The sequence below is a fragment of the Colius striatus genome, unplaced genomic scaffold (genome assembly GCF_028858725.1).
Source record: "Colius striatus isolate bColStr4 unplaced genomic scaffold, bColStr4.1.hap1 scaffold_145, whole genome shotgun sequence".
Classification (NCBI taxonomy): Eukaryota; Metazoa; Chordata; class Aves; order Coliiformes; family Coliidae; genus Colius; species Colius striatus.
The window spans coordinates 25,262-38,781 of NW_026908435.1; the positions used below are offsets into that span (position 1 = coordinate 25,262).

The 13,520-nt window shown below is 44.4% G+C and overlaps 2 protein-coding genes across 9 annotated transcripts in view; one reads left to right on the forward strand and one right to left on the reverse strand.

Moving 5' to 3' along the window:
- Positions 1-10,674, forward strand: part of LOC104558149 (zinc finger protein 711) — a 32,223-nt gene extending 21,549 nt beyond the window's left edge. For 6 of the 8 annotated variants that reach the window (XM_062019746.1, XM_062019749.1, XM_062019747.1 and 3 more), the window contains one exon: positions 80-2,933. In XM_062019746.1, the coding sequence (XP_061875730.1) occupies positions 80-1,257 (1,178 nt within the window). In that variant the 3' untranslated portion in view covers positions 1,258-2,933. Of the gene's footprint in view, positions 1-79; positions 2,934-3,311; positions 4,501-4,740; positions 4,838-6,283; positions 6,366-6,472; positions 6,650-8,875; positions 8,947-9,308; positions 9,490-10,190 lie in introns of those variants that run through there. The other 2 variants (XR_009820957.1, XR_009820956.1) reach the window with 2 other exon arrangements.
- Positions 8,067-12,790, reverse strand: LOC133629097 (protein POF1B-like; the record flags this gene model as incomplete). The annotated part of the gene is made up of 8 exons (XM_062019753.1): positions 8,067-9,206; positions 9,838-9,952; positions 10,290-10,363; positions 10,636-10,764; positions 11,350-11,460; positions 11,579-11,731; positions 11,872-11,985; positions 12,698-12,790. Coding segments are annotated over 8 exons (795 nt in total), but the record flags the coding sequence as incomplete, so codon positions are not given.
- Positions 12,791-13,520: the final 730 nt, after the last annotated feature.

Genomic DNA, 13,520 nt, shown 5'->3' on the forward strand with positions numbered 1-13,520 from the left:
ACAAGCAGTTGGCTGTTTGAAACTTTTTAATCAGTGAATTTGTTTCCTTCATAACTTGTTTTTGTTTGTTTAAAAACAGCTGTTATAATAGGTCCTGATGGACAGCCCTTAACAGTTTACCCTTGTCATATTTGTGGGAAAAAATTTAAATCCAGAGGATTCTTGAAAAGGCATATGAAGAATCATCCAGATCATATGATTAAGAAGAAATACCAGTGCACAGACTGTGACTTCACAACTAACAAAAAAGTAAGTTTCCACAATCATCTGGAAAGCCATAAACTTATAAATAAAGTTGATAAAACCCATGAGTTTACAGAATATACAAGAAGATACAGAGAAGCGAGCCCGTTGAGTTCTAACAAACTAATACTGAGGGACAAGGAGCCTAAGCTACACAAGTGCAAATATTGTGACTATGAAACTGCAGAGCAGGGACTCCTCAACAGACATCTGCTTGCAGTTCACAGTAAGAACTTCCCTCATGTCTGTGTGGAGTGTGGGAAAGGATTCCGTCACCCATCAGAGCTGAAAAAGCATATGAGGACCCACACTGGGGAAAAGCCATACCAGTGCCAGCACTGTGTCTTCAGGTGTGCTGATCAGTCCAATCTGAAAACTCACATCAAAACCAAACACGGGACTGAGCTGCCCTTTAAGTGTGAGCACTGTCCCCAGGCCTTCACAGATGAAAAGGAACTGCAGCAGCACACAGAGTTATTCCAAGGGCATAAGACTCATCAGTGTCCACACTGTGACCATAAGAGCACCAATTCCAGTGACCTGAAGCGACACATTATTTCGGTTCACACAAAGGATTTTCCTCACAAGTGCGAGGTGTGTGAAAAAGGCTTCCATCGCCCCTCTGAGCTCAAAAAGCATAGCGAGACCCATAAAGGTAAAAAGATCCATCAGTGTAGGCACTGTGACTTTAAAACGTCAGATCCTTTTGTACTTAGTGGGCATATCCTCTCAGTTCATACAAAGGACCTGCCTTTTAAATGCAAACGATGTAAAAGAGGATTTAGGCAGCAAAACGAACTTAAGAAGCACATGAAGACCCACAGCGGAAGAAAAGTGTATCAGTGCCAGTATTGTGAATATAGCACTACGGATGCGTCGGGCTTTAAACGACACGTCATATCCATACACACGAAAGACTATCCCCATAGGTGTGAGTATTGCAAAAAGGGATTCCGTAGACCATCTGAAAAAAATCAGCACATAATGAGGCACCACAAAGAGGCCATAATGTAATATATGATCTCCAGAAGGAAGCAATGTAGAAACTGTGATACGGGAAAAAAAAAAATCTCTCACGAACTGTTTCTCCTGGTTTCAAAGCTTGATATTAAATCATAACTTTACATTCTTTGTATTAAAAGTCTTAAAAGTATTAGGGTTGGCAGGGGATCTCATAGCCCTATGATTGTTGCTTATCAGAACCTAAAGAGCACTATCGAATGCAGAAGGATGGATGAATGTCTTAAATTTGGAGAAAGATGGGTGAATGTCTTCAAATTAAGAGCATTACTCATTGTTAAGCTATAGAAGATGAAACAGGTGATTGTGTTGTCCATTTTGTCACTAACAGCATTTGTCTCCAATATGAAAACAGTTCAGATACATGGTGGGGTTATTTACAAACTGTTTGCAGAGGCGACCAAGTCGTAAGTTGTCGTGCAGTTCTTGCAAGGAGAGTGTCAGTCTGTCACTTGATCATAACGTTTTTAAGTCGCGCCTGGAAATTGAGTTCCAGAACCGGTCAAATTGGGAGGGAGGGGGTTGTCCCTTTTTTATAACAAAGAAACAACAAAACACATTTCATTGGGGAAACTGCTTTTGTTTCCTTTTAGTTTAGGTCCAACAAGTCAGTTTTTAATGGTTTTCAAAGCTGCTAACCTATTCTATTGCAGGATATGATGTTTAAAATAGAGCATTATGTTATGATCTCAGAGGTGGTGTTCTGGTGCTAGGGTTAAAGATGTGTATGTACATAATTTCCCTTTTTTATCTGAAACTACAGTTGAATGTTGTTCAGTATGGCACATATAACAATTAACTTTGAATTTGACTTTTTTTAAGGATGAAATGGATGCAGCTCATAGTGTTGTGTCTCAACACTGTTGGTTTTTTCTCGCTACTTTAAAGTCTTCTCTAAAAAGAATATTAAAACAGAGTTGGAAATGTAGAGGGTTTTTTTGAATTAAAATTCAAAGTACTTAGAAGTTCTGTGGGGCAGTGTCCTTAACAGGTATGGCTCTTACTGTCCTACCTCCTAATATGAAATTTTCAATAGAGACATAAAATTGCACCTTTTAATCGAGTCTTTAAAAGACTATACCATGCTATAAACATGCATTTTCAATCTGTAAGAAAGTATATATGCAGTATTTAACCAGAAAAAAAATATGCTGCCATTAGAGTTTGGAGGTGGATCTTCAGTTTACAGTGTATACATTTAAAATATGCATCCCTTTAACCAATGCTTTGTGTTAGCATGCTGCAGATCAAATGGCGCTTAATATAACGAGCTGCTCTAGGGCTATTTAATGACAAACCTGTTCATAAATGTTATGCATATAATGTGTATTTTTTACTTTTTTAGTTGCTTCATGTTTGCACACAGCTGTTCACATGATAAATTGTAACTTCATGCTATATTGTGGCTTTGTGTTTCAGATAATGTTCATATTTTGGTTTTTTGCACCAGATGAGAATCAGTTCCTTGAGAATAAATTTTTTTTTTATATTTCTAAACTTCAGAAAGTTCAATTTGGGAAATCTCTTAGGAAAAATACGTGTTTTATGTGGCTGTAAAAACTGATGTACACGCTGTAAAATAAGATTGTCACTGTTATGTGGGATTATGATTTCTAAATGTGTTCCTCATCGTAACGGGCGTACAATAAAATGCATCTCTTGCACTCCAAGTTTTTGGAGTTTGCTTTTCATTTATGGAGTTTAGGAAATTTGCATAATCTTTTGAATTACTAATTCATGTTTTAATAACATTTCAAGTAAATAACTTAGTTGAGGTATATTTAACAGACTGTTGCAGAGTGCTGGAGTTTTAGTTCACCCTTTAAAGTTACAGGTAATGCCTGTGCTTGTGCTTATTGCTGAGATAATGGTCACGTGTGGTACTGATGTGCCTTTGAAATTCTTTCCTTTGAGTAAAGAGAAGATAAAACTCCTCACATATTTTGGGACAAGCCAGGTAGGTTTTGTCTTTTTATCTATGTAATAAGAACAGCTCGCAAAATGAAATACTAAAAATGCTGCTGTCTTTAATTTCCTTCTCTTTTTAGAAGACTTGGATTCTGACATCAGTAAGAGATTAAAAACTTGGAAAATCAGAGTGTGGTATTATGTGAGCTCCTAAGCAAGGACTTCCAGCAGGCTCACAGCCAGCTTTTGTACCAAATGATGCAGACTTTGACCTGTTCATCTGAGGTTTTTTATGCTGCTTCTTTCTTTATGCCCAGCAATCAGATGAGGAGGCCCTAGCATTCAAAAAATCATAGAGGTTAAAGTTGTGTTTTACTGACAGTTTTAGTGCTTTATTCCTCAACATTACGTTGAATACGTAAACTGAAGGAGTTTCTCCATAGCAGCCTGAAGGTGTTCATTCTGTGACAGAGCACACACTGGTGCTTGCCCATTCCCCAGATAGATGGAGTAATCATGTACTTTCTCCTTGTCTGTAGCCAGCTTTGTGGAAAGACTTAACCCCATGTCCATGGTGTCCAGAACAGGACATGGGGGATAGAAAAGGCAGGAGTTCAGGTTCTGGAGGGGCAGTGTTTCAGACAGCAGTGTGAAAGGGGGACATAATGCTTCGAAGCATTACATTCAGATCATGTTTTCATACTTCTTGCTCACACTTGGTGTTTACTGGTGAACTATTGAGGTTTCCATTTTACAGTGTGTGTTTGAGGGTAACAGTAGTGTTTCTTCCTAGGAATGCAGTGAAAGCCTTTGACCTTTATATATCTGATAGATAAAAGTTACATCTGTGTGTTAATTCTTTCTGTGGTGAACAGTTTAGTGGTGTTCAGTTTGGTTGCTTAATGCAGTCGGTGAGTGGTATCTGCTGTTCTTAAGAGTGTGGTAAACTGAGGGGCATCGGTTTCATTACCTATATTTTCTGTTCCATCTAGTTTCTTCTTGCCTTAAAGCTACATATTTTAGAGGGCACAAAAGGGTTTTTTTAAACATATTTAAAGAGAGCAGAAAGTGTACAATGGCTGATGGATAAAAGTTTCATTCATTTACAACTTTGTCTTTGTATTCCAGAATGATGAAGTTCTTTAACTTTGTATTCCAGAAGCTGAAATTGATGATGAGGTTTAACAGTGTGTGAGTCCACCTAATGAGGAAAAAAAAGTCATACCTTTGGGAACATGACAATCTGTGAGGAACAGGTTTTTCAAGATGTGGGAGAGCTAACAGTGGTTGTGAAAACTGCAACTGTGGTTGGCTATCAGATGAGCTGAGGTATGGCCATGGGAAGGTGTGTGGGACTGGCAGCTGGTGCAGAGGAGGGGCAGAGCTCCCACAGCCTGTGGGAGCTCTGCCCCTGGTGGTGGTCAGGTGGAGGAGCTGGGTTAGTGAACTTGGCAGGATGTCCCACAGGAGGGCTCAAGATGCATCACCACTTCTCTTGGGTTGGGTTATTGCATTAGCTTTTTGAATGCTTGTTTGTTCATACTGTTGGTCTCTTTTTTTCCTTGGCAGTGTATGGACAATGAAACCCAGCTGAGAAGAGAGACTGTGGAAACAAGGTCTGCCAAAGAGAGGAAGAGGCTCAAGACTTCACTGTCCCAGTGTTAAGGTTAATGGTTTGCTACCCACATGTTGTTAAATTTCAAACAGTTAAAAAAACTAAGTTTGCAAGACTTCTTGTTTGAACAGTGATTTCACAATTCACTAGCTGGGGTGCTGCTGGGAGTGTGTGTGCCCCCGTTTGGATGTTGGCTGGTTCTGTCCAGTGCTGCTCTTCAGGACTTGGATATTGTTCTTGCAGTTTGAAATTCTCAGTGGTGCTTCTGCTTTTCCTTCCAGAAGATGCTTTTCCATAGAGCTGTGGCTGTCAAAGCCTCTTCACCTGCCTGTCCAAGCTGGGTGGTGAAATAGGCACAGGAAGGGGGTTGGAGCTGTGAGGAGGGCTCTGGTGGCTGGGAAAACAGGAAGTAATATTGTGAGGGATGGAAGGAGGAAGAAAGCCAACATAGCAAGGCCTGTTCAGTATATTGTGGGTGTGATGTTGGGGCTGTGGAGGAAAGGACAGAGAAGTTGGGGTTTGGGAGGGGAAAATAAAGGAATGTGCTGGCTAGATAAAGAGAAACCTGAGAGGAAGTTATGTTGTATGCAGTCCTCTTTCTTTGTGGATGTTGGAGTAATTTAGGATCTTTTTGTAAATCTGTTCATCCAACAGAAGGTGAGACTCAGCAGGAACCTTTATTTTTTCCTACAGTAACTGAAATTTCCCTAATAACTGAAATTCTGTTTTAAAGCAAGCAGTTGGTTGATATTCTTGACACAAGACTTTACTAGGAAGTGTCATTTAAAATCTCATGAACTACAATAAAATTTCACCTGAATCCTCATCAGTTTGAGGCACAGTTGCTCAATTCGTTCCAGGACGCTTTCCCAGTAAATGTTTAAAAGAGTTTGTCATGGCTGTTGTACTCTTCTATTGCTACTGGGGAGGTGTCATGATTTTAAAAATGCTTCCTGCTCAGTCATTACAGTATAACTTATGTGTCAGTACTTCACAGATCCCTGCTCTCTATAGTCTGTACTTCAGCCCTGCCTGGCTCCCTCCCTGAGCTACGGCAGACACCTCTGCTTCCCAAGCTGCTGGAGCCTTCAGGATGGGATGAAGTGCTCTACAGGCATGTCCTGCTCAGTCATTTCATAGCAGACATGTTCCTCAGTGGTGCTAGGAAGCAAATGAGAGACACATGAAGAGCAGGGAAGGTGATGAGGCTCTGAAGCTGTTCACTGCTCTGGAGCACAGCAGTGAGGAAGTTCAGCTGCTCTTGTGTTTGGGTTTCTCCTCTGCCTGCTGCTGTGATGCAGACTGGGGTGTACAAACACATTGTGGTTGCTTGAGCAAGCAGTGAGTTTCACAAACGTGTGGAAGGATTGCTCCAAAATGTCACATCTGTTTACTGTAGGTTTTTATTGGAATGACAGACTTTAAGAACTCCCAAAAGCCAGGAGCACTTAAAAGTGATTCATGTCTTGATCATCATCTGTGTTTTTCTTCCTTCAGGTTTCAAATACCCACAATTAAAAGTAATGGAATTGAGAGAGAAAACATGCAAGAGCCACCAGCAGAGTCCTTCGAGGTCAAGGTCAGGTTCTGTGACAGAATGTTCAGTCTGTGTGGACTCCTCAGGACAGCGTGTGGGAGTTGTCAGTCAGGAGCTGGTGAACCAAGGCTCTGTCTTTTGTTTTGCAGCTGAAGCAGAGAAACTCTTCCCTGTTGCATACTGAGCTCTGGGGAAAAGTCAGTGACAGCAACTAGAGAGAATTTCCTTCTGCTCTTCAGCATCAGAACAAGAAACTCCACGTGCCATGGGGTGTCTGGGCAGCGAGGGCTCCTTGCTTACACGCGGGATGGATGAAGGCGTTGCAGGTACGTGTGGTGCTGGAAGTAGAGGAAGTAAATGCTGTCTGTGATTTTTCTCACTTGTTCCTGAAAAATGTGGATCTTCCTGAAACTGAGGTGAAAAATTATCTGGTATACTGTTTATAATTAGAGTGGTAACTTTGATTTCCTCATCTCTGTAAATACGTTTCAGCTTAACAGAAGAGGTGAGAGCTGAGGCTACAGCAACCACCCTGTACTTGCTATTTTAAGTACATTTGGTTTGAAAACAAAACCAGCCCCAAATAGCCATTATGTTTCATCTGCTGGTCTGATTCATCTTTTTGACAAGTATCTACTGTATTATCTGTGAGGAAAATATGTTTGGGCTCTCAGCTCTGCAGCCCTTTCAGCGCAGGGCAGTCCCAAAACACTGTGAGGCTGTGGCAGAGCCGATCTGTGCTCCCCACACTGAGGAAGGTGTCTGGGTTGAGGGGCAAACTGGGGCTGTTAAATGGGATAGATGATGCCATCTCCAGGCACTGGGAGCAGATGCCCTGATTGCAAAGGGACAGTGATGGCAGCTGTGTGCAGAACAGGTCATTCCCCTGCCCTGCCCATTGTGGGAAGTTGCCAAGCATGGGCAGCGGGCAGAGGCCCCCGTCCCTGCCCTTGAAGGGCCTTTCACTCACCTTCCGCTGCTGTGGGGGTTCCAGTCCTGGGGCTGGGCCGTGGAAGTGGTGTGGGCAGTGCATCCAGAGGCCTCCCCAGTGACTCCTGACAGCATGGAGTCAAGCTGCCAGCAGCCAGGCCCAGCTGAGCACGGAGCAGTGCGTGCCTTTCCCCCAGGGACCTGCACCAATCGGCACAGGTAACTCTGGCACTAGACAAAGCTGGGAGCTACCTCCTTTGTTTGTGTCCTTTAGGTCACCAAAGGTGAAAAGTCATTAGATGAGGGATGACTGCAATCCTTCACTGGGACAGAATACACTGACCCTTCAGTGTCTGCAGGGGGTGAACTGGGTGTGTGTAAGTGCATGTTGCAGCCAATTGCTGTACAGAAATGAGGGGCTGAGTTAGAAAGCAATATACTGTTCTCAGTGGGGAAAGGCCCTCCTCATGCAAATGAGGCTATTTAATTAAACCTCTAAAGCAGGGGCAATGTGAGTATCATTTGACGGTGCAGACTCTTGCCTTATAAAGCAGCAGGAGACTCAGAGCAGCACAAGGAGCAGGTTTTGCACTTAGCTGTCTCCCTCTTCTGAAGAGCATGAGGTGGGTGTCATCATCATCCCAGCATGAACCGAGGCTTAGCAATAGCAGGAGAAGGGACTGAACCTGCTGCCTTTACGTGTAAAGTGTGTTAGAGGCACAAGTTGTCTAAAGAAAGGTGGTATCACACCACCTGACCCCCTCTCCAGCATGTTGTGTAGACAGAGGATGTTTCCCCTACAGAGAGACAGGATTCAGAACATTACACTTGGGTTTATTTTATAGTTACACAGAGCCTACAGCCTTCTTTCACCATTAGACATTGTCTAGCATATACATGATTTGTGACTAGAAATATAGATCTGCAGCAATAAAGCAAAGCAAGAGCCCCGTGACAAAGAGCAAGCACCTTTTGATTGCATAGTTAAAACTTCCCCTGTGAGTCTCTGCACTGCACTGTTTAGACAATTACTTGGTTCCTAATGCCAAAGCATTTGGAGGGAATTTCTGTGGTCCTGTAAGGCGCAAAAATTGTAAATGAAAGGTTGTTTCTAACAATGGAATTTAGTCAATGAACTGTTTTCATACTAAGTATTTCTGTATAAAAATATACCGATTTCTTGACATTTTCAAGCACAGTAAATACTTTGGGACTTACAATGGTTCACCTGAGATTCATCAAGGCCAATAAATTAGCATTTGCCCAACCAGTCCCCTGAACAAGGCAACTCTGGGACTTGCCAGCTCAGCAGCCAAATCTCAGGTGTTTTCTGTCTGGAGTAAGGGATATCCTGTGATGTTGGTTTTCCAGACACAGGCACCAGGTCAGCAGTTTGCAGTGAGGTATTCTTAAAGGTCCCCATGAAGGTTACTACTGGGGTTTGCTCCACCCCCAGCAGGCAGCCGTAGATCTGTGGGTGAGTGTGTACTGACAGCAGCCATGCAGTACATACAGGACCTCCATGTGTGTCATTCCCACTTGGCAGCATGAGCAAACAGGACAGAACAGGGCTACTACTGCCAAGAGGAAAAGGTTTCAAACATCTTCCTTTTGTCTCTTAGATTGCTTCAGGACTGGCTGAAGAACAGCAGCCCACAAAAGGATGACTGACACACTGCTCTCTGAGCAAAAAGTAAGTGCGTGGAAAAGTGCAAATAACACCTGTATGCAGGGGTCAGTGGCAGGTTATGGACACGGGTACCTGAGCTCTTTATGGTTGGGATGAGGTGGTGGTTTCTATGATCTTTGTGCTTCCATGTCCCTCGTGTTCTCCAGCCTGTCTCAATGTCAGACTGAACCTCTTTCAGATGCAAAATAGCAGAAAGTAAAGCAGTTTTGGTCCTTGGTCAACTCCTTCGAGCAGCTCTCATGTTTTAGACATTTCTTTCATTCCTGAAATAAACAAGCAGAAGGAAATACAGAGTTCTTTCTGTAGGTAAAACAAACATACACAAAGCATCTGTTGTTTCAGTAGGTATTTATGTTCTCTAACAGCCTGACTGCAAGTGTCTGGAGTGGCCAGGAAGCTGTTCCTTGCTCAGCCTCAGCCTGGCAGTGCCCACTGTGGGCAGAGCCGTGTCCTGGAGCTCCAGCTGCTCCCCAGCCCCAGCAAACACAATGAGGGCAAGAACTTCTTCTGTACTTTGGAGAACAACCAAGAATAGGAATTTACCAGGTACCTAAACTACATGGTGAGAAAATTTCTCCTCTACTAGTTTCCTCCACTCAAACTGGGCTGAGGGTTAAAAGGACCATGGAAGTACTTTGAGTATCGTGGAGGCCTAAGCACAGCAGGTCAGCTCCACACGGGGCCCAAGGCTGTGCACATGCTGCTCACTTCCAGGGCAAACCCTCACTGATAGGATTCGGTGTTCCTGCCCAGCCCTGAGCTCCAACAGAGTGACTGGGGGTGCAGTACGTGACACAGTCCTTGGGGTCACCTCCAGTTAACCTGTGGCTTTGAAGTTAAACTGAACACTTAGGGATGTCAGGTACTGAACAGTCAGTTTCTGGGTGCACTTACATGTTTCCATATCTCTCCAGTCCTCTCAATTACAATCGTCTGTGATTTATTGACAGGTGACGTGACCTTGTAGTCATCAGAGAGGAGGCCCAGAATGGGGTACTGATTCCTGTACCTGTAGGGAGAAGTCACAGACCTGTCAGCAGAAATCCCCACACTCACATGCAGATGCTGCACTCTGATCCTGCCACAGCCCTTAATCCCCAAAGAGTCTCACTAGTAACTAAGAAGCCACTACAGTCATTTCACTGTCAGGTTACTGTGCTGATCATCCTCATCAATGGCCAGTGCAGAGCTTAGTACTGAACCCTCCCAGACGGGAAATCTCATCTCCCATCTTTTTTCCCTTCAAGTTGACCAGGCTGTACTGAGGTGCAGAACAACTGTGTAACAGACCTATACCATGGAAAGCCAAAGGGTGCATTTTTAAGAAAGGTGAAGAAGGACATTACTTCTTGGTGATGACTGCTGTGACACCAGGGGACTGACTGCCTGATAATTTCTCGTGCTTCAATCTGAAAAGGTCCTGAGAAAACAAAAAGTCAACATTCCAATGGAATAACGTTTTCTGAAGTATTAGTTCACTGAAGTCATAACAATTTGCAGAAATTTCTCTCAAAGAGCAGTGTGAAAAAGTCTGTCCTGCCAAAACACAGGCAGAGGAACAGCATTCAGTTAAAAACCCCTAACCCCGACTCCTGAACCAGGAGAGTACCAGTGACTTGAGTTTCCACCCACACAGTAAGTAGAGGCTTAAATACAAGAGTTCTTAGAAGAGAACTAAGTTGTATTTGTTACCTCTTGCTGTTGTTTAATAAAAGCATCTTTCTCTTCCAACATTGATGTCAGTTCATGCAGCTTCATTTGCAGGTCGCTGTTATTCCCTTCTCTCCGTGATATGTCTTGCTGGAATTGGCACAACTGCGTCTGCAGCACGGGAGTGAAGGAACAGTTAGGGGTGGGGGCCCCATCCAGGTGCCCTCCACGGGGGGTGAGGACTTGGGTGGGTTTTTCATTGAAGCAATGCAGTGAGACCCACTGTGTTTCAAGTAAGAGCATTGAGCAGCACCATCGACTCAGAAAGTGGCAGCTGGACTGCATTCTACCCACTATCTCTTTGATAGTTTCATAACTCAGCAAAGCAAATACCCCAGTGCCGAGGCTGAACTGCCTTCCAGGGTAGTAAAATGTTAGTGCAGTGATGTAAAAGACATTTCTTACGTAAGCTTTGGAGTGGGATTTATTTTTGGCTTCTGTTGGGTGTCTTTTGGCTGGTTTCTTACTTTCTCAGGACACAGAATACCCCTTTGAGAAAGACTGCTTAACCCCCAGTTTCTACATCTGAGGCTTTGGTTTGGTTTTCTGTGTTCTACCATAAGGGTATCTCAGCCATCATCATTGTCTAGGTATGAAGTAACTGCAGAACCAGAAGACACCCAAAAAGACCACCTGGTAGAGCCTTCCTGTTCCCCATGCAGGGCGGGCAGTACACGTGTCCCAGCCCCAGCTCACCCTGAGGCTGCGGATCTCGCGGTCTTTGTCCTCCCTCAGGTTGTTGATCATCTCCACGTAGCGGCTGGAGAGCTCGTCCGTGCTGGTCTGGAGCGTTGGGCTGGAGCAGCTCTAGGGAAAGTGAATCACTTTTTGTTTGTAAGGAGAGTTTTCATCACGAATGTTGAATGGTTGATAGGTTAGTGCCTGTGTCTGCGGCCAGCAGCCCTCGGACAAGGCCACCCCTTACCTGCAGTTTCAGGCTCTGGATCTCCTGCTCCAGGGCGCGCTTGCCATACTCCAGCTCCTTCAGCTGACACTCCTTCTCACCCTCGCTGAGCCGCAGCGCCAGCAGCTGCTCCTCCAGCGAGCGGCACTTGGCAGTGCTGTCCCTCAGCCCTTGCTAAAAGAACAAGTGCAAGGAAGGCCTGGTGGTGTTCCTCAGGAGCAACGTGTCAGGCACACATGTGGAACACCCAGAGCCAGCACAAGGCTGCCTCTCAGCTGACTGTAGCTACACTGACAGTAGCTTTGCAGCTTTACCTGCTGCTGACGGTTATTCTCTCTCAGGGAGCTCAGCATGGTCTCATATTCTTGTACTTGAGAATCTTTAAAAGCCAAATCCTTCTTAAGTAAGACGTTGTCGGTTTCTAACTTCTGTAAGACAAGAGTAGGTTTGGTCAATAGCTGCCAGTCTCCAGTGAGCTCTTCCCAGGTTCCAAGAGCAGCATACTGAGTCATCAGTAAGTGATGTTTCAAAGCTGAGAGAATACTCAGTGGACCCTGGACACTGCTCTCAGTCTGCCCCAGAAAGAATTATTCAGAGTTATTAAACAAAAAAACAGCAAACCACTTAAACTAGGACCACATCCCTGCACAGACACCTTGCCCTCTGTGAAGCATGACAGTCCAAACTCCCTCTGCCCTCCCTCAACTTTATTTTAGAGCATGCTGTCAAGGTTCCAGTGCTGGTGTAGGAATTGCTCCTGCTTTCCCCACAGCCAGTGAGCTCCAGCTTCCACCCTGGGGAAGCTCTGGAGCTGTCAAAGCCACCAGCAGCATTCCTGTGAAGTGGGAATGAGCTCTGGCAAGAGCCAATGGAACTGCAGGAGAAAACCAGCATGTGGTGTGTGTTTCTCCCCTGTAGTTAACCCACAGCTCCCTCTGCCAGTGATCACTGCTCTGTCTGCACCGAGTCAGAACTTTAAATCTGATTTCACTCATCAGGGTCTTTTCTTCCTTTCAAAGTGTTTTGGTTCCTGTAAGGAATAAGCGCTGTCACAAAGCACCAGCACCCTGACCCCCACCTCGTACTGGCCCCTCTGCTGCTGGGGACACAGATGATGAGGCACTGAGATGTGTGACTCACCCCCAAGTCGTCCTGCAGATGGCAAAGCTCTTCACGTAAATTTTTGAAGGTGGAAAGCACAAGTCTGAGGGATTTGTCTGATGTCACTCTCATCTGGGAGGGGAAAACATGAACACATGTGATGAGTAAGCTTTGTTTGCAACATGTTTGACAACAGAACAGAAAACTGCTGCACAGCTGAAGGTAAACTACAACCACCACACTTCAGTCTCAGAAGGGCCACAGTTTCTACAAATAAATCCACATTCATGCCCTTTGTTCCGCAGATGGGATTGGTTTTTAACTGCCTTGGGACACAGGGAAGTGGAAGGAAGAAGTTAGCAGAGAACTGTATTTGTACTCCAGTACAGGGAAACCCAAGAGTGTGAATATTGCACAATCACTCTTGAGTGGTCAGAGCTTGGTGACACACACTGATTGTAAAGAATTAGTGCCCTGTGTGAGAGGCCCCAGAGGAATGAGTTGTGTCAGACCTGGCAAAGCACCTTCCACCCCAGAGCAAGAAAATTCAATTAACATTAAATAAAGAGCTACACAACCAACTCCTCCCTTTAAAAAGAAGGATGCCAAAGATGAAAGGAGTGGACTGGATACAGACGGGAGGCGGTCACACAAGACAGCCCTTTCAGTGCCTGGCAACAGCTCTGAGGTCAGTCACACCAAGACACAAAGTGCTGCATTTTGTGATACATTTCTAATATTTGAAAGAAGGAGAACAGATTTTGGAAGAACACACAGAGTAATTCCTCAAGTTTTGATTCAGCTGGAAGGGCTGAATATTCTGTGCGAAAGATGACTTCTGTACTGTCTGGATGTGAGTGAA